Source organism: Mobula birostris, chromosome 19, assembly GCF_030028105.1.
Source record: "Mobula birostris isolate sMobBir1 chromosome 19, sMobBir1.hap1, whole genome shotgun sequence".
In the NCBI taxonomy this organism is placed as follows: Eukaryota; Metazoa; Chordata; class Chondrichthyes; order Myliobatiformes; family Myliobatidae; genus Mobula; species Mobula birostris.
The window spans coordinates 5,769,450-5,790,150 of NC_092388.1; the positions used below are offsets into that span (position 1 = coordinate 5,769,450).

The following is a 20,701-nucleotide window of genomic DNA, read 5'->3' on the forward strand; positions in this document are numbered from 1 at the left end:
TAATAAAGTTACTTTGAACTTTGAGTATTGGTCATGTGTCTGGAGATGCTGTTGGCTTAGTTAAGGTGAATACATCGTGTTGGTGGCACACACACTCAGCAGCCACTGGTGAATGGAATGAATGTTTGCAATAGTGGATGCAATGGTCATCAAACAATGGTCTAGATAGCATTGAAGTCCATGTGGATGTTGAAACTGCACACTTCCAGGCACATGGAGAGTACTCCATAACACTAAACATAGGAGATTCTGCAGATGTTAGAAACATTGATCAACACACACACACACACAGAGAAAATGGTGGAGGAACTCGGCAACCTAGGCAGGGGAATCAACAGTCAATGTTTCAGACCAAGACCCTTCATACCACTCTTTACTTGTGTTCTGTAGATCGTAGAAACACCTTGGGGTGACAAAAAGAATGGACCACTGACCAACTCTTATAAAGAGATTCAAAATTAGCTTTATTTGTCACATATACATCAAACCATCGAAACGTAAAGAGAAGTGTGCTATTTACGTCAACAACCTACATATGCTGGGGGAAGCCCGCAAGTGTCATCAGACTTCTGTTGCCCACAACTTACTAACCATAACCCATACATCTTTGTAATGTGTGAGGAAACCCATGTGGTCATGGGGAAACCGACAAACTGCTTAAAGACGGTGGCAGGTATTGCACCATGATCTCACAGCTGGCACTGTAAAGGATTACACTAACTGCGACACTACCGTGCCAACCATCGGCACTGTGGCTGATCCAGCCCAGTTTCTGGTCAGTAGTGTCCTCCAGGAAGTTTACAGTGGGTGATGCCACAGGAAAAGCGGTCAATCTGTCTCTTGTTCAAAGGGGTCACTGCACTTCTGTGATCTGAATACTATTTGGTCATTCAGCCCATGCCTGAGAATAACACACAAAATGCTGGAGGAACTCAGCAGGTTGGGCAGCATCCATGGAGAGGAATAAACAGTTGACATTTTGAGCCGCGACCCTTCATCAGGACTGGAAAGGAAGGGGGAAGACCCCAGAATAAGAAGGTGGGGGGAGGGAGGGGAAGAAGTACAAGCTGGAAGGTGATAGGTGAGGCCGGGTGAGGTGGAAGGTAGGTGGGTGGGGAGGGGGGAACGAAGTGAGAAGCTGGGAGCTGATAGTTGGAAAAGGTAAGCAGCTGAGGTAGAAGGAATCCAATAAGAGATGATAATGGACCAAGGGAAAAAAGGAAGGAGGAGGGGCACCAGAGGGAGGTGATAGGGATGGGAGGAGAAGAAGAGAAGGGGTGAGAGAGAAGCCAGCACGGCTCCATGCCTGAGATATTAGCGTATCAGGTGAGGAATTTTTTATTTTGAATCTTCTCTTGCTTGGCAATAGAGGAACAGTAGATAAATTATCAGAGAAAGATAGCTCTTACATAAAAGATAATCTGCCTTGCCATTGTAGTGTGCAAAACTTGCACAAGGAAGTAGATGATATTTACTATATATAGCCCACTTTTCAAAAGAATTTTCCGTAATGAATTTTCGAAATGAAAGTTTCAGAGCTTCAAAAATGTTTTTTTTCTCTCTCTACTGGAGTACAGATAGATGTGCTGTGTTTAGACTTTAAGCATTGTAATAGCTTCCCACAGATGGACAATTTTTAAAGCTGTTTTCAATTTTTGAAAGCAATGTGAAAATTGTTGGTATTGGAAAAAAAAACACATGGCTACGTGCTCCTCTGGCAGTAGCGTCTTGTCCCTGCCCTTGTTTGCCATAGTCAAAACAATCAATGCAGGCATTCTGATAAATAACAGGAATTACTACAGTGGCCAAGCACGTTCAGCTCCCTCAGGGCTTCTGCTGTATATTGGATTCTGTTCCTGATAAGAGTCAGCTGCTGCTCGTGAGCATCAGAGACTCGCTTCAGATCTCAGGCTTTCCAAAACAGCTCAGAGTTCATTTTCAGATTTCATTATGAACTCCAGGTCAGCTGACGATGCTTGTACTGAACAGTACAGGCCCTTCGGCCCACAATCTTGTGCTGACTTTTTAACCTACTGTAAGATCAACCAAACCCTTCAGTCCAGGATGTTGTGCTGTTGTATATAAACGTACTCCACAATCAGTCTAACCCTTCCCTCCTACAAAGCCCATAACCCTCCATTTTTTATGTCCAAAGTTCGAAGTTCAAAGTAAAATGTATTATCAAATTGTATTCATGTTACCACATACCACCCTGAGGTTTTTTTTCCCTGCAGGAATACTTAGCCAATCTATAGATAAATAACTGTAAACAGGATCAATGAACAACAAACTGTGCAAATGTAAATATTAAAAAATAACAATAAATAACAAGAGCATGAAATAACAAGATAACGAATCCTTAAAGTGAGACTGTTGGTGGAGGGAACACCACAAATAGAATGTGTAGTTATCCCCTTTTGTTCCAGAGCCTGATGGTTAAGGGGTAATAACCTTGTGGTGCAAGTCCTGAGGTCTTTGTATCTTGTATAGCCAGTTCGCAAAGAGGGTGTGGAGGAGGATGGACGGGCTAGTGTCACGTTTCATCCCCAGCAGCTGCGTGACAGAGGACTCTCTGATCTACGGGCTGTTCCCGGGGACGCACACGGAGACCAACATCCGGTGCTGCTGGCAGATCATCAACTCGGTGAAAGACGCTCTTTGGTCAGCCCGAAACTTGATGATCTACCAGCACATGGAGATGTCCGTGGGAGAATGCTGCCGACTGGCACACTCTCGGCTGCAGGAGTACGTGCTGAGGGACGCACTGAAACTTGGTGCAGCCACCGCAAGGGCCCGGTGGGGAAGGACCACAGTATAGGTTTCTCCACCCGTGGGAGTGGGAGAGGTTGGTGGGCGAGGAGTATACCCCTAAACAATGAGATGCTAAGCTGAACTACTGGAGTGCCACGTGGGTGGCTATAAACACGGGTATTTTACTGAGTATAGTGGAAACGTATGTAAAGGATGAAAAGTTATTGAATGGTTTACTGTATATATTTATTTTTGAATAAAGTATATTTTGAAATAAAAAAAAAATTTGATAGCAGCAGCAAGAAAAAGGCATGGCCTGGGTGGTGAGGATCATATGCCTATCTGAGAGTGTCTCACACCTAAGAGGAGGCATAATTTTGAAGTGTCTGGGGTAAACACATGATGGATATAGATAGAGTAAATGTAGGCAGGCTTTTTCCACTGAGGTTGGGTGAGACTAGAGCTAGAGGTCATGGGTTCGGGGTGAAAAGGTAAAATGTTTAAGGGGATGCCTTCACTCAGAGTGTGGAGTGAGCTGCCAGCAGAAATGGGGGATGTGGGTTCGATTTCAACATTTATGAGAAGTTTGGATGGGAACATGGATGGGTAGTGTATAGAGGGCTATGGTCCATGTGCAGGTCAATGCGACTGGGTCAGCACGGATTAGACAGGCCAAATGGACTGTTTCTGTGCTGCAGTGTTCTATGACTCTGAGATTCTATGAAAGTATGGGTGGAGGGGGAAGATATCTGAGGCAGGTTTTTTTACGCGGGGGTAAGGAACGCCATGCCAGAGGTGGTGGGAGAGGCAGACACATTAGGGACATTTAAGAGACTCTTAGATAGGCACGTGTTTGATAGAAAAAATGGAGGGCTATGTGGGAGGGAAGGGTTAGATTGATCTTAGAGTATGTTAAAAGGTTGGTACAACATTGGGGGCCAAATGGTCTGTACTGTGCTGTAATATTCTATGTTCTGTGTTGTAAATATCCCTAATGTAGGTGCTGCTGCTACCACCACCCCGGGCAGCGTGTTCCACACTCCCACCACTCTCTATGTAAAAAAAACTACCTCCGCCATCCCCCCTACACTTTCCTCCACTCACCTTCAATGACTGCTCTCTGCTATTGGTGACTGTCACCCTGGGGAAAGGGTGCTGTCTGTCCGCCCTGTCACAGAGTAATAGGGTCATACAGTACAGAAACAGGCACCTTTGGCCCACCCGCTCCCTGCTGACCACAGCATCCATCCTGCCCACATTCGGCCCATGACCCCCCCAAACCCCTATCCTGCATTTACCCATCCCAAATGCCTGTTAAACGGTGCGATTATACCCATCCAAACCACATCCTCACACAGCTCGCTGCCCTCTGGGAACACCAAAAGGTCGAGGTGGGTATGAATGCATCTCACAGTCCTCTCCAGCTCTATCGTCGTCTCTCGAGTACCATCACTCCAATGAGAAAAGCCCGAGCTCAGCCACCCAAACAGATCCTTTCGCACCCCAGGCAGGAGCTTTGCCTTGCACACCTTATTCAGCATGATTGAGACAATGCATGAAGTAATTCATAAAATCTCTCACAGCTATTATTGCTGTCAGTAAAACACTCCCAGCTCTGTAACTGGCCACCTAATACACAGGGCAAAGGCAAAGGAAGGTATTATCAAAGTACGTAGATGTCATTAGGTTCATTTTCACGTAGGCATTCACAGGAGACAAAAGAAATACAGTAGAATTTATGAAAAACTGTAAATAAACAGAACAAAACATCACAGGCCCTTTGGCCCACAATGTTGTGCCAACCTCTTAGCCTTCTCTAAGATCAATTCATCCCACATAGCTCTCCAGTTTTCTTTCATCCACTCTTCACTATCTCCAAATGTGTCCACCTCTCCACCACCACCCCAGGCAGCACATTTCACACACCCACCACCCTCCATGTGAAAAAAACCTACCTCCAACACCCAATCGCCTAAAAATTATGTCCCTCGTATTAGGCATTCCGCCCCGGAAAAATGTCTCTGGCTGTCCACTCAATCCATGCCTCTCATCCTCTTATACACCTCCATCAATCCTCCATCACTCCAAAGAGAAAAGCCCCAGCTCACTCAACCCATCCTCATAAAGCACGCTCTCTAATGCAGACAGCATCCTGGTAAACCTCCACTGCACCCGCTCGAAGGCTTTCACCTCCTTCCTATAATAGGGCAACCAGAAATGAACTCAATGCTCCAAAACCAGGACTTTATAGAGCTGCAACATTACCTCATGCCTCTTGAACTCAATTTCCTGACTAATGACGACCAAAAAGCCATACGCATTCTTAACCACCCAATCAATTTGCCTGGCAACTTGGAAGGATCTAGAGACGTGGACCCCAAGATCCCTCTGTTCCTCCAAACCGCTAAGAATCCTGCCATTAACTCTGTACCAGAAAAACATTCCAGTAATGATTGCTGCATAAACATGTGATATTATGAAAGCATAGCCCACTGCTTGTCGGGAAAAGTTATGACTTTCTGCAGTTTAGCTATCCATGTGAGAGTTTGTAACTTCTACAGGGAATTTAGAGTTTGGAAGGAAAAATGTCCCAGTGCCTATTTCCAGTTTATCAGCAGGCCTATAAGTCTGCATTGTGAAATTGTGGAACATTTTGAAATGAATTGCAGGTTCAGCGGCTTACTAGTTATAAGGAACATATGAGGAGCATTTGATGGCTCTGGGCCTGTACTTGCTGGAGTTTAGAAGAATGGGGGGGGGGGGGGGAGATCTCGTTGAAATCTATCATTTATTGAAGGGCCAAGATGGAGCCAATGTGAAGAGAATGTTTCCTATAATGGCAGAGTCTAGGACCAGAGGGCACAGCCACAGAATAGAGGGTCGCCCATTTAGAACAGAGATGAGGAGGAATTTCTTCAGCAGAGTGTGGTGAATCTGTGGAATTCATTGCCACAGATGGCTGTGGAGGCCAAGTCATTGAGTATATTTAAAGCGGAGGTTGATAGGTTCTTGATCATTCAGGGTGTTGTAGGTTATGGGGAGAAGGCAGGAGAATGGGATTGAGAGGGTTAATAAGTACATTCGCTGAGCTGAGTGTCCTAATTCTGCTCCTATGTCTTATGGTCTAATTGTTAAAAGATTGGGGTGTCAGGGTTGCATGTCAGTTAGCACAACACTATTACAGTGCTAGCTGTAAGATCAGGGTGCAATTCACACTGCCGTCTGTAAGGAGCTGGTATGTTCTCACGGAGACCGCATGGATTTCCTCCAGGTGCTCCAGTTTCCTCCCACAGTCCAAAGACGTACCAGTTAGGGTTAGTGAGTTGTGGGTGTGCTATGTTGGCACCAGGAACGTGGCGTCACTTACGGGCTGTCCAGCATGATCTTCAATGATATGATTTGATGTGATGCAAACAACATATTTCTCTGTATGTTCCAATGTACGTGTGACAAATAAAGCTATCTTTTTTTAAGGAGGAGAATATTGTATGTGTATATATATATAGATACACGCACATGCACACATACATATATATATGTGTGTGTATACACACGCACACACACACACACACACACACACACACACACACATATATATTTAATTGAGATACAAGTGTGGAAGAGGTCCTTTCAGCCCTTCAAGCCATGCCGCCCAGCAACCCCTGATTGAATCCTAGTGTAATCACCGGTCAATTTACAATGAGCAATTAACTTAGCAACAAGTACATCTTTAGACTGTGGGAGGAAACCAGAGCACCTGGAGGAAATCCACGCGGTCACAGGGAGAACGTATAAACTCCTTACAGTCGGCAGTGGGAATTGAACCCGGGTCGCTGGTATTGAAAAGTGTTGTGCTATGCTACCTTGCCATCCTCATCTCAACTTATCTCAAATGCTGGTAGATTAGTCTTTTATTGCATAGATTTTAATATTGCTTTTGGTAAAACTGACAGCTGAGAGTAAACAACACGCACAAAATGCTGAAGGAACTCAGCAAGCCTAGCAGTATCCATGGGTAAGAATACAGTCGACATTTCAGGCCGAGACCTGATGAAGGGTCTCGGCCTGTAACGTTGACTGCACTCTGAGTTCCTCCAGCATTTTGTGTGTGTTGCTTAGATTTCCAGTATCTGCAGATTTTCTCTCAGTTGAGAGCAAGGACTACTTCAAAGCCAGTAACTTCAATGAATAAAGAGAGTCTCATCTCACTGACTCTCCCATGCTTGTCTTGAGATCCTAGGAACATGCCAAGATTTCTAAACTTGTGTTGATAGCTTCTGAATACGTCCTTTTGTCAAATATTATTCATCAGTCTCCACCTACTTGTACTGCAATCTTAATGCATGTTTCCACTTCACAGTGACAGTTAACATTTAACCCCTCGTGTGCTGGATTCTTTCATTTGTACATTCTGAAATCTGCCTTTCACAATTCTAAATCTCAAAAATGAACCTTCATGTAGAATATGGTGGCATATATGTACTTTGATAATAAGTCTACTTCGAATTTGAAAAGAGACACTTTGGGCACAGGTAGGATAGAACTGCAAGTGAAATAAATTTACCAGGGACTAATTTAAAAATAATTGTCAAAGAGAAGGACAATGTAACAGAGGTAATTATTGTCAGAGGGGAATCAAAGCATTCTTCTTTAATCAGCTTTTAGAATTGAACCTCGTTACCAGAAATTCATTCACAGAATTTCCAGAATACAACACAGCAACGTTGGAGGTCTTCCGAAGCTGGTGTTGCAGAGTGGGATGGCATGATGGTGTAGAGGTTAGCGTTATGCTTTATAGTGCCAGCTGAAGGGTCAGGGTTCAATTCTGTAAGCAGTTTGTACGTTCTCCCCATATCCTCCAGGTGCTCTGGTCTCCTCCCACATTCCAAAGACATACGAGGGGTGATTGATAAGTTCGTGGCCTAAGGTACAAGGAGTCAATTTTAGAAAACCTAGCACATTTATTTTTCAACATAGTCTCCTCCTATATTTACACACTTAGTCCAGTGGTCGTGGAGCATACGGATCTTGGACCTCCAGAAAGTGTCCACAGCAGGGGTGATTGATAAGTTCGTGGCCTAAGGTAGAAGGAGATGAGTTATTAACTTCAAATTTTCTGCATAATCACTCAATGCATTGAACTGCATGTGCATGTAACGAGAGCTGTATAACTCATCTCCTTCTGTTGTGGGCCACGAACTTATCAATCACCTCTCGTACGTACAGTTCAAGTTAGGAAGTTGGGGGTCCTGAATGATAGGTGCCATGTTTTTGAGGCATCGCCTTTTGAGTGTTGCCTGGATACTGGGGTGGCAATTGCCCGTGATGAAGCTGGCTGAGCTTACAACTTCCTGCAGCTTTTTCAGATCTTGTGTAGTGGTCCCTCCATACCAGACGGTGATGCAACCAGTTAGAATGCTCTCCACAGTACATCTGTACAGATCCATGGGAGTCTTTGGTGACATACCGTCTCCTCATACTCCAAATGAAATATTGCAAAGAGTATCGGCTAAGGCAAATGTTTTTGTTTTATATATTTGCACGAGTTTTGGACAATGTAATCACAGCATCTCTCCCCTGTGGAAATTGGATTAAGACCATAAGACAAAAGAGCAAAATTATGCCATTTGGCTCATTAGGTCTGCTTTAGCATTCGAATCTACAACACTTTGGCTGAATCTACAACTCTATTCTGCCTACAATTTATTCTGATTTGATTCCTCAAAGTACAATGTTCTGTCTTCTCTTTGTCTTCAGATACCAGGGAGTGTAAGACGTGCACCAAAAGGAGTGAAAAGAGCATCATCATAAGAGATGCTACTTTCTCTCTCTTGTAAGCCTATTGCATAGATGAAGGCCATAAGACCATAGATATAGGAGCAGAATTAGGCCATCTGGCCCATCGAGTCTGCTCCACCATTCAACCATGGCTGATTCTTTTTAATTCTCCTCCTCAACCCCAGTTCCCGGCCTTCTCCCCGTAGCCTTGGATGCCATATCCAATCAAGAACCTATCAATCTCTGCCTTAAATACACCCAATGACCCGGCCTCCAAAGCTGCATGTGGCAACAAATTCCACAAATTCACCACTCTTTGGCTAAAGAAATTTCTCCACATCTCTATTTTGAAAAGGCGCCCCTCTATCCTGAGACTGTGCCCTCTTGTCCAGGACTCTCCCACCATGGGAAACATCCTTTCCACATCTACTCTGACTGGGCCTTTCAACATTCAAAAAGGTTTCAATGAGATCCCCCCTCATCCTTCTGAATTCCAGCGAGTACAGACCCAGAGCAATCAATCGTTCCTTGTATGATAAACCTTTCATTCCTGGAATCATCCTTGTGAAACTCCTCTGGACCCTCTCCAATGCCAGCACATCTTTTCTAAGATGAGGGGCCCAAAACTGTTCACAATACTCAAGGTGAGGCCTCACCAGTGCCTTATAAAGCCTCAGCATCACATACTTGCTCTTGTATTCTAGATCTCTTGAAATGAATGCTAGCATTGCATTTGCCTTCCTCACCACCGACTCTACCTGCAAGTTAACCTTCAGGGTGTTCTGCACAAGGACTCCCAAGTCCCTTTGCATCTCAGATTTTTGGAATTTTTCTCCATTTAGAAAATAGTCCTCACGTTTATTTCTACTAGCAAAGTGCATGACCATGCATTTTCCAATATTGTATTTCATTTGCCACTTTCTTGCCCATTCTCCTAATCTGTCTAAGTCCTTCTGCAGCCTACCTGTTTCCTCAACACTGCCTGCTCCTCCACCAATCTTCGTATCGTCTGCAAACTTGGCAACAAAGCTATCTATTCCATCATCTAAATCATTTATATACAGCATAAAAAGAAGTGGTCCCAACACCAACCCCTGCGGAACACCACTAGTCACTGGCAGCCAACCAGAAAAGGATCCTTTTATTCCCACTCACAGCCTCCTACGAATCAGCCAATGCTCTAACCATGCCAGTAACTTTCCTGTAATACCATGGGCTCCTAACTTGGTAAGGAGCCTCATGTATGGCACCTTGTCAAGGGCCTTCTGAAAGTCCAAATACCCACTGCATTCCTTTTACCTATGCTACTTTTAATCTCCTCAAAGAATTCCAACAGGTTCGTCAGACAAGATTTTCCCTGAAAGAAACCATGCTGACTGTGTACTACCTTGTCCTGTGTCACCAAGTACTCCATAACCTCATCCTTAATAATTGACCCTAACATCTTCCCAACCTCTGAGATCAGGCTAACTGGTCTATGATTTCCTTTATACTGAAATTGATTGTTCTACAAAAGGGATGTTTTATACAAGAGGTACCCAACCTAGAGTCCACAGACCCCTTGGTAAATGGTAGGGGTCCATGGTACAAACAAGGTTGGGAACCCTCGTTTATACACTCAAAAGCTTTTTATTATGGAATAAGGTGTGCCATTTCAAATTCCCTATGCCCCTTATACAAGCTTATGAGGGGTAAATGCAAGCAGGGTTTTTGCACCGAGGTTGGGTGAGAATAGAACTACAGTTCATGGGATTAGTGTGAAAGGTGAACTGTTTAAGCTGGGGGTGGGGGGAGAGAGTGTGGAACGAGCAGCCAGTGGATATCATAGAGTCATAGGCCCTTCAACCCATCTAGTCTGTGCTGAACCATTTAAGCTGTCTACTCCCATCACCCTGACCATAGTCCTCCATACCCCTACCATCCATGTACCTGTCCAAACTTCTCGTAAATGTTGAGGTCGAGCTTGCATGCGTCACTTGCACTGGCAGCTCATTCCACACTCTCACCACCCTCTGAGTGAAGAAGTTTCCCCTCATGTTCCCCTTATACTTTTCACCTTTCACCCTTAACCCATGACCTCTAGTTGTAGACCCATCCAACCTCAGTGGAAAAACCTGCTTGCATTGACCCTATTTATACCCTCATAATTTTGTATGCCTCTGTCAAACCTCCCCTCAATCTTTTACGTTCCAAGGAATAAAATCCTAACCTATTTAATCTTTCCTCATAACTCAGATCCTCCAGACCCAGCAATACCCTTGTAAATTTTCTCTGCACTCTTTCAACCTTATTTACATCTTTCCCATAGATAGGTGACCAAAACCGTACAAAATACTCCAAATTAGGAAGTGGTGGACACGGGTTTGATTTCAACACTTAAGAGAAATTTGGATAGGTCCATGGATGTGATGGATATGGAGGTCTCTGGTTGGGGGGCAGGTCAATGGGACTAGGCAGAATAATAGTTCGGCATGGACTAGATGGGCCAAAAGGTCTGTTTCTGTGCTGTAGTGTTCTCTATGCCTGACTCTTCAGATACCATAAGTACCCTTTTAATTGTGTTAGAATGGGTGAGAATTCATTCTCTAGACTTTCGTGTCTCATGATGGTGGTTACGAGGATACAGAAGTGACAGTCTAACGTTGAAGCTTTAAAAAGAACTGAAATGTTTAAACTTGTCATGTATTTCGTGTCAGATTGCATTGGAAATTCCACCTTCCCAATTTTCTCTGACTGACGTACAGATTTAGTTGTGTTTGTGTGGATAGCGAGTGAACGTCAGATGTGTTTCTGCTTGTCAATCATAATATCTTCAGCAAAAGTAGACCTCTGCTTTGTCTTTAAACACAAGATGAATTCTGTTTGCCCCCAGGTGGCCTGTAGAATGTTCCTCTGAGCCTCTGCCAAGAGCATTTTTGAAAGTTGATAGCTCAGTGTGGGATCTTTTGTGGTTTACTACCAAAATAAATACAAGCCGGGTTGCTTTTAGCAGGGAGATCTGGAGATCTACCAGACCCGAGAACAAGGCAAAAGCTGAAACTCTGCCGACCATGGGTTGGCTGCCTATACATCTCTTCAGGTTAGGGTATCAGGTCATGTGTAAATAGTCCACTCTGAAAAAAGTTAACCTCTAAATAACTTAAAGAAAGATTAGCTTTTTGTGTCACATGGACATCAAAACATTGAAACTTAAAGTGAAACGATGAAGCTACCCTCAGAGTGGAGGACCAACACCTTATATTCCGTCTGGATAGCCTCCAATCTGACGACATGAGTATTGATTTCTTCTTCTGGTAAAAAAAAAATTCCCTCTCCCTCCACTCTTCTTCTATACCCCACTCCGGACTTCCACTTCTTCTCACCCGCCTATCACCTCCAGGTGCCCTCCTCTTTCCCTTTCACCTGTGGCCCACTCTCCTCTCTGATCAATTCCTTCTTCTTCAGCTCTTCACCTTTCCCACTTACCTGGCTTCACCCACCACCTTCAAGCTATCGTCTTTCCTCTCTCCCCACCTTTTTATTTTAGATTCTTCCTTCTTCCCTTCCAGTCCTGGTATAGAGTCTTAGCCTGAGATTCCGGCTGTTTATCCATTTCCATGGATACTGGCCGAGCTGCTGGCTTTCTCCAGCATTTTGTGTGTGCTGCTCTGGATTTCCAGCGTCTGCAGACTGCCTTGTGTTAGATGACTGCGTCATCTGCGTCAGAGACCAACACAGCCTGAGGATGTGCTGGTGTCGTCTGGCACCAACGTAGTATGCATACGACTTACTAACTAGCTGGTACGTCTTTGGAATGTGGGAGGAAACCAGAGCACCCGGGGAAATCCACGCGGTCACGGGAAGAACATACAAACTCCTCACGGACAGACAGTGGCGGGAATTGAACTCTGATCACCAACGCTGTGACGTGTTGCACTAGCGTGCCAGTTTAGTCACTCTGTAGTTCATTTCTGTCATAAGAATAAACTCTCAGCCACATCAGGGCACACATTTTATTCTGATTTGATGACTTTGGAGTTTGCATTCCCCAGTAAATGGGCAGGAAGAGAGATACATCTGAACTCGGGCTTGGGATTGAGGGAGACAAGATGATGCTGAGCTGCAGTCTCCGTTAAGATTATTGTTCAGATTTAGTTCAAAGGTTCAAAGTATATTCATTATCAAAGTATGTATAAATTACACAGCCTTGAGATCTGTCTGCTTACAGGCAGCCCCAGAGCAAGAAACCCGAAAGAACCCAACTATGAAAAGAGAAAGAGAAAAAAAATCAAATCATGCAAACAATAGCAGCAAGCAACAGCATTCCAAACCGATGTGAATCCACAGACCGAATTGCCCGGAGCAGCCCGGAGTCACGGTCTTAGTTCATCTTATTAGAGGGGCAAATCGTTGCAAAGCTTGCAAACACAAAGCACAGCTCGGGCAGTCTCACATCCTCAGCGCAAAATCGGCCTGACCTTCGCCTCCAGACCTGACACCCTGCCTTTCCAGTCTACTCTGTCCAAACAGCAGGTGGCACCTCACATTGGGGCCGGGGCCCCACTGCAGTGATACGCTCTGGGCCTAGACCTCAACGCCCAGTCCAAAGCCGTTCTTGACCTCTCCAAATCAGCACGGTGCCTAGAGCGATCCAACCCTGCACCCAGGTGACTCCTCCTCTCTGAGTCACTCACTCCAACTTCATCTGTGACCCCTGGCTGTCTCCAACATGTTACACTTCAGATTCGCAATGCACCTGCATGGCTCAGCCCTCCAATTAGCTTCGCCTTCGCTCCTGTCTTCACTGTTTACAGAGATAATTTACCACAGGTTGTTACTTAGTTGTCTTTTTTTTTAATTTGTAGGGATGGTTTTGGAGACAGGGAGGGGAGCTAGGGCTTTAGGGTCGGGGATGTGGGGGAGTTAGAGGCCAGGCCGGAGTATAGTCCTCTGTTCTGCTCTCCGTTTTCTGCATTCAAAGGCCAGGATGAAAGACATCCGAGGTTGGATGTCGGGCTGGCGGATCAGAGAGAACATGTTGCATGCGTTCCTGAATTCTGTCACCCGGTTTGCTCGGGGCAATCAATGTCGACTGGGGCACTTCGGTGAAGAATGGTCCTGCTCCTGCATTGGCTAGTAGCGCAGTGCTGAACTGAACTAAACTGAACACTATTGGTTTGATGTTTGATATTCTTTGTGTTGGTCATAATTGTTTTTTCCTCGCATTTGCTTGAATGGGTTCCATGGGTGGTTCTTTGTTTCATGGGAGGACAAATCTCAGAGTTGTATTCTGTATACATACTCTAATAATATATGTACTTTGAATCTTTGAAGACGAAAGCTGGTGTCCCCCACCCCCCGATCAGCAAGTCAATAGGCAAGTGACATGAGTAATGGTGACCCTGAGCTACCGTAATCAGCAAATCCAGAGACCAAGGCCTAGTCTTGGGGACCCATCATTGGTGAGTTTGGAATTGAGGCCTGGAGTTTGGAATCTGCAATTGTTGTCATCGGCAACGCCTGGGTTTGATACCGAAGATCAAAACCCAAAGGTAAATTGGAATTCTGAAAATTTAGGCCCAAATGCCAGACCAGGAGTCTTCGAGTCTTCTGGGAAAGGTGGAAGGTTTAGGCCCAAGGTCTGTGAATTTATGAATCCGCAAGAGACTGGAGGCCACAAACATGGGGTTGGTGGACCATGTTTGTGTGTGGGAGGGAGGAATGGGGCTTGTTTGTTGTTTGGTATGATCGGTTTATTGTGTTCTGTGTTGTTCTACCGAGAATTGTAGGCAACGTTGGCACCAGAATTTGTGGCAGCACTTGCAGGCTGATCCAGTACATCCTTCAAAAAATGCTGGTGTCCTGATGAAGGGTCCCGGCCTGAAACTTCGATTGTACCTCTTCCTATAGATGCTGCCTGGGCTGCTGTGTTCACCAACATTTTTTGTGTGTGTTGCTTGAATTTCCAGCATCTGCAGATTTCCTCGTGTCTGCGTCCAGTACATCCTTGGATACTTTGGTTATTAATGCAAACAACACATTTCACTGTATGTGTCCATGTACATGTGATAAATATGATAACATCTCACTCAATGTCAACAAGACCAGGGAGCTGCTTATTGACTTCAGGAGGAAGAAACCAGAGGTCCCTGAGCCAGTCCTCATCGGAGGATCAGAGGTAGAGAGGGTCAGAAGCTTTAAATTCCTCAGTGTTATTATTTCGAAGGACCTGTCCTGGGCCCAGCACATAAATCATATGTTCGTCCATCATTGTCGTCGATGAGGACATTGACACCATTGATGGTGTCGAGACTAGCGCTTGATTTGGATTTAAGTGAGGGAGAGTTGCACAGCGTCAGCCTCACTCTCTCTTCCCAATTCCCATCTGGATCCAGTGGCAAGACAGGAGTTGAGACGGCTGGGGATGGGACTAGGTGCAGTGGATGACCAGGACGCCTTCTGTGTCTTGTCCTGCTCTACACGTTCCACGACACTTGCAGAGACTGCCTTCTTGACCGTTGGACCTTCCATTGGTCTCGTCCGCTCAATCCACCGGAGTCTGTCTTCACATGCTGGGATAGACAACTCCCTATCTCACCGAGGCTTTGAGACCCGTCGGCTACCCTCACCTGGTTTAGCTGACTTGTCAAAGCCGTTGTCCGGGGTGTGGCCGCTGTCGCATGCAAACAACTACGGGGAGCCACAGGTGAGAGCTGAGTGCCAGGTGGGGACCAAAGGTGGACTAACCGCCCTGAAAAGGACGTGACATGTTCCCCCACCAGAGGTGCTACCCCTCCCTGACACCCCATACACCCCAATTACATAAATGCAATTACAAAGAAAGCACGGCAGCACCTCTACTTCCTCTGGAGTTCACGGAGATTCAGTGTGACATCTAAAACTTGGACAAACTTCTATAGATGTGTAGTGGAGAGTATATTGACTGGCTGCATCACAGCCTGGTATGGAAATACCAATGCCCTTGAATGGAAAATCCTACAAACAAGTAGTGGATATAGCCCAGTCCAGCATTGTAAAGTCCTCTCCACCATTGAGTACATCTACATAAAATATCGTCGCGGGAAAGCATTATTCATTATCAAGGACACCCACCACCCAGGCCATGCCCCCTTCTCGCTGTTGCCATCAGGAAGAAGGTACAGGAGTCTCAGGACTTGCACCACCAGGTTCAGGAACAGTCATTACCCCTCAACCATCAGGCTCTTGAACCAGGGGGGATAACTTCACTCACCTTCACTTGCCCCATCACTGAAATCTTCCCACAACCTATGGACTCTTCATCTCATGCTCTCAATAGTTATTGTTTATTATTTACAATTATTGTTTCTTCTTTTGCATTTGCAGAGTTTGTTGTCTTCTGCACTCTGGTTGAATACCCTAGTTAGGCAGTTCTTTCAATGATTCTGTTATAGTTATTCTTCTATAGATTAGTTAGGTATGGCCACGAGAAAATGAAGCTCTTGATAATAACATCTACTTTGAACTTTGAACTAAATTAATTTGAATCTGAATCTGAAGAATCCCACAGTGGCCCACTGCATTGATTGCTCTCTGGTGACCCCTGCTGGAATGTATGTGTGTTGTCACTTGCCAAGGCACGAAGCCTGAGACACTCAGTGGATCAAATTCACTTATTTATCACGTGTACGTTGAAACATACATTGTTTGTGCTAACAAGCAACACTGCCTAAGGATGTGGTTACTGAAGTGGTCACATCCAGAGTGCAGGCTTCAGACCGGAGATGGTGAGATGTCCACCTGGAGAAGTCAGGGCAGTAAGCATTCAGTGCAGGGCTCGCCTGTGGCTATTCCTCTCAGAGACAAGTATACATCTTTGGATGTGCTTGTTGCTGAGGGGATTGACCTAACAGAACACAGCAGCAACAGCCAAGCCAGTGGCACAGCGGCTCACCCTTGGGCTCAGCGGGGAAGGGTAAAGTCAGGCGATAGCGATAGGAGACTCAAAAGTTAGGGAGACAGATAGGAGATTCTGTGGCCACAAAAGAGTAGCCAGGATGATGTATTGCCTCCCAGGTGCTAGGCCTCAGGATGTCTCAGGACAGCTACGGAAGGTTCTCAAGAGGGAGGGCGAGCATCTAGAGGTTGCGGTGCACATTGGCACCAATGACTTCAGTAGAAAGTGGGAAGAGGTGCTGCTCAGTGAGCATAGGGAGTTAGGGAAGAGGCTGAAGAGCAGGATCTCCGAGGCAGTAATCTCTGGGTTACTCGCAGTGCCACGTGCTCGTCAGGGCAGGAATAGGATGATAGTACAGGTGAATGAGTGGCTGAGGAGCAGGAGCAGGGGGCAGGGCTTCAGACTTCTGAATCATTGGGATCTCTTCTGGAGAAGGTGTGACTTGTACAAAAAGGACAGGGTTACACTTGATTGAGGGAGACAAGTATCAGTGCGGGCAGGTTGGCTAGAGCTGCTGGGGAGGGTTTAAACTAATTTGGCAGGAGGATGGGAACCAGAGTGACAGGGCTGAGGAAGGGGCAATTGGTTTACAAGCAGAGGAAGTGTGTAGTGAGACTGTGAGGAAGGATGGGCAGATGATAGGGCAAAATTCCAGTCAGCAGGATGAGTTAAAGTGTAATGGGGGACAAAATCGAAAAGGGTGATGAATACAGGACTGGGAGTGTTATATTTGAATGCACACTGTATACGAAATAAAGTAGATGATCCCGTCGCGCAGTTTGAGTTTGGCAGGTATGACATTGCGGACATCACTAAGCTATAGCAGAAAGAAGATCCAGCTGGGAGCTGCACATCCAAAGGATACACCTTGTATCAAAGGACAGTTAAGTAGGCAGAGAGAGTGGGAAGACTCTGTTGGTAAAAATGAAAGTGGCGACATAGGATCAGAAGATGTAGAATTCTTGCAGGTACAGTTAAGAAACCGCAAGTGTACAAAGACCTTGATGGAAGTTATATACAGGCGCCCCGAACACTAGCCAGGATGTGGGATAGAAATCTCAACAGGAAGTGGGAAAGGCATGTGATAAGGGCAATGTTACGATGGTCATGGAGGGTGCAGGTAAATTGGAAAATCGGATTGGACATCAAAGGGACTTGGGAGTCCCTAGAGGTTACCTTGACGCAGTGGTAAGGAAGGCAAATGCAGTGTTAGTATTCAATTTGAGAGGACTAGAATGGAGGAGCAAGGATATAATTCTGAAGCTTCATAAGGCATTTGTCAGACTGCACTTTGCGTATTGTGAACAGGGCTTTATGTAAAAAGAGGTGTGCAGGCATGTCCAAAAGAGGTTCACGAGAATGATGCTGGGAATGACAGGATTACGGTATGTGGAACATTTGATGGTTCTGGGCCTGTACTGACTGGCAGTTAGAAGAATGTGGGCGGACCTCACTGAAACCCATCGGATGCTGAAAGGCCTCGTCTGAGTGGATGTGGAGAGGATGTTTCCTATGGTGGGGGAGTCCAGGACCAAAGGGCCTGTATTTGGGCGTTAATGGCTCATTGGGCCAGAAGGACCTGTTGCATCGCTATGTCACTAAATAAAAATAAAAAATAAATTAAAGTCAAAAGTTGTATTCACTTAACCACGCTATTGCAAACACTGTAATTATAAAGGAACCCACATGGGACTTGCTTCATTGTTTCATTCTGAATATGACTTTAATCCAGTTCTCTGACATGTACAGTTTCACAGGCTGTTCACCAATAAACGTTATCCATTAAATAAAAGAAATAATGAGTGATGATGCATTTTTCCATTCCATCTCAATTAGTTTGGTCACGATGGAGCTTGATCTCTATGAAGAAAGATGTGGCTATGGAGAGCTTTGGAAATCATCCATCAAAATTCATTTGCCCCTCCTATTTTTACCAAGTCCTGTCTGAATTTACCCATAAGCTGAGACCCAAAGAGCAATGAAAACGAAAAAAGCTTCATGCCATCTGAAAATACACAAAGTGCTAAAGGAACTCAATACGTCAGGCAGCGTCTCTGGAAAGGAATTAAGAGTCGATATTTCAGGCCAAGACCTATATTCCTGAGATACGACGGAAGGTCTCTGCCCGAAACATCAACACTTTATTCCTTTCCATGCATTCTGCCTGACCTGCTGAATTCCTCTAGAATTGTATGTGTGTTACTCTGGATTTCCAGCAAACTGCAGAATCTCTTGTGTTTATGCCGTCTTAAAAGCTTATTGCTCCAGCAGTTCATCTGATCAACTAATCCCATCAGCCAGTCACTGCACTGTAGACACTTCAAAGCACATTTTCATAATGCTGTTTATATTGTATTTATGAGTATTTATGTATTTATGCACATTTTATTCCACATATGTACTTTAGTCTCTAACTTTATTTTTTATGTAATTCTTTATTCTTTATAATTATAGGATGTTATTTCTTGTTGCATGTCATGCCAACACACCACTGCAAATTCCTAATACATGTAAATGTATATGGTGAATAAAGTTGATTCTTGATCCTTATTTTCTGTGAGAATCCACTTAGCTTGCAACTTTGATTTAGAATACATTTCATTAAAGGTATTTTTGTTAAAATCTATCCATTAAATTATTCTACTAAGTTTATTAAATTTTATTAACTTACAAAGAAAATCTTATTCTTATTGGATTATAAGATGCATGGGCAGCACGAGTAACACCATTACAACACCCGCAACACAGGTTCAATTCCCGCAGCTGCCTGTAATGAGTTTGTACTCTCTCCTCGTGACCTCGTGGGTTTCTTCCGGGTGCTCTGGTTTCCTCCCACATTCCAGAGATGTACGGGTTAGTAAGTTAATTGGTCACATGGGCGGACTTGTTGGGCCAGAAGGGCCTCGTACCATGTTGTATCTCTAAATTAAATTATAAAGTTTCTGGCCAGCGGTAGTTTAAGTTCTGGTCTTTATGTGAATCGATACACTGTACTAGTCTGTTAGTAATGTACACTTCCTTCACAGTGATTATACATTCAATGATTTTGTTGATTACAGAACTCCAGTGCTGACCACCGAGTACGGCTTGACCTGGGCTTGTGGGACAAATTCAGTGAACTTGCCACAAAGTGCATTATCAAAATAGTGGAGTTCGCTAAAAGGCTGCCTGGCTTCACAAGCTTGACCATTGCAGATCAAATTACTCTTCTCAAAGCTGCCTGCTTGGACATCCTGGTAAGTACCACACCTCGAATGAGAGGAACTGGTCATCAGAGGAGCATTTGACGGCTCTGGACATGAATAAGGGGGAATCTCATTGAAACCTATCGAATATTGGTAGAGTGGAAGTGGAGAAGATGTTTCCAGTCACGGGGGGAGTCTAGGACCAGAAGGCACAGCCTCAACATTGAGGGACATCCATTTAGAACAGTGATGAGGAGGAATTTCTTTCATCAGAGGGTAGTGAATGTGTGGAATTCATTACCGCAGACGGCTGTGGAGGGCACGTCATTGAGTATATTTAAAGCAGAGGTTGATAGGCTCTGGATTAGTAAGGGGTTACAGGGAGACAGCAGGAGAATGGGTTGAGAGGAATAATAAATGGGTCATGATGCAATTCTGCTCCTGGGTCTTATGGTCTTACAACCTTAACGTGCTTACCTCTGTATGTACCACCCCTGGCAGAGTGCTCCATGCACTTACCACTCTGTATGAAAAAACGACCCCTGACGCCCTCCCCATACCTTCCTCCGCTCTCTGGTTTTGGTGACTGTCGCCTTGGGGAAAGGGTGCCGTCTGTCTGCTCTGTCATAGAGTAATAGAGTCATACATTACAGAAACAGGCTCCTTGGCCCACCTGGTCCCGGCTGACCACAACATCCATCCCACTAGTCCCGGCTGTCCACAGCATCCACCCCACTAGTCCCTACTGATCACAGCATCCATGCTGCTGGTCCCAGCTGCCCACAGCATCCATCCCGCTAGTCCCAGCTGCCCACAGCATCCATCCCGCTAGTCCCGGCTGCCCACAGCATCCATCCTGCTGGTCCCGGCTGCCCACAGCATCCATCCCGCTAGTCCCGGCTGCCCACGGCATCCATCCTGCTGGTCCCGGCTGACCACAGCATCCATCCCACTAGTCCCTGCTGATCACAGCATCCATCCTGCTGGTCCCGGCTGCCCACAGCATCCATCCCGCTAGTCCCGGCTGCCCACGGCATCCATCCTGCTGGTCCCGGCTGACCACAGCATCCAT

At 45.3% G+C, this 20,701-nt stretch overlaps 1 protein-coding gene across 4 annotated transcripts in view; it reads left to right on the forward strand.

Annotated features, from left to right (window-relative positions):
- Positions 1–20,701, forward strand: part of LOC140212405 (retinoic acid receptor beta) — a 273,300-nt gene that overhangs the window by 215,153 nt on the left and 37,446 nt on the right. For all 4 annotated transcript variants that reach the window (XM_072283157.1, XM_072283156.1, XM_072283158.1 and 1 more), the window contains one exon: positions 19,504–19,680. In XM_072283157.1, coding sequence (XP_072139258.1) covers positions 19,504–19,680 — 177 coding nt within the window. The remainder of the gene's footprint in view (positions 1–19,503; positions 19,681–20,701) is intronic.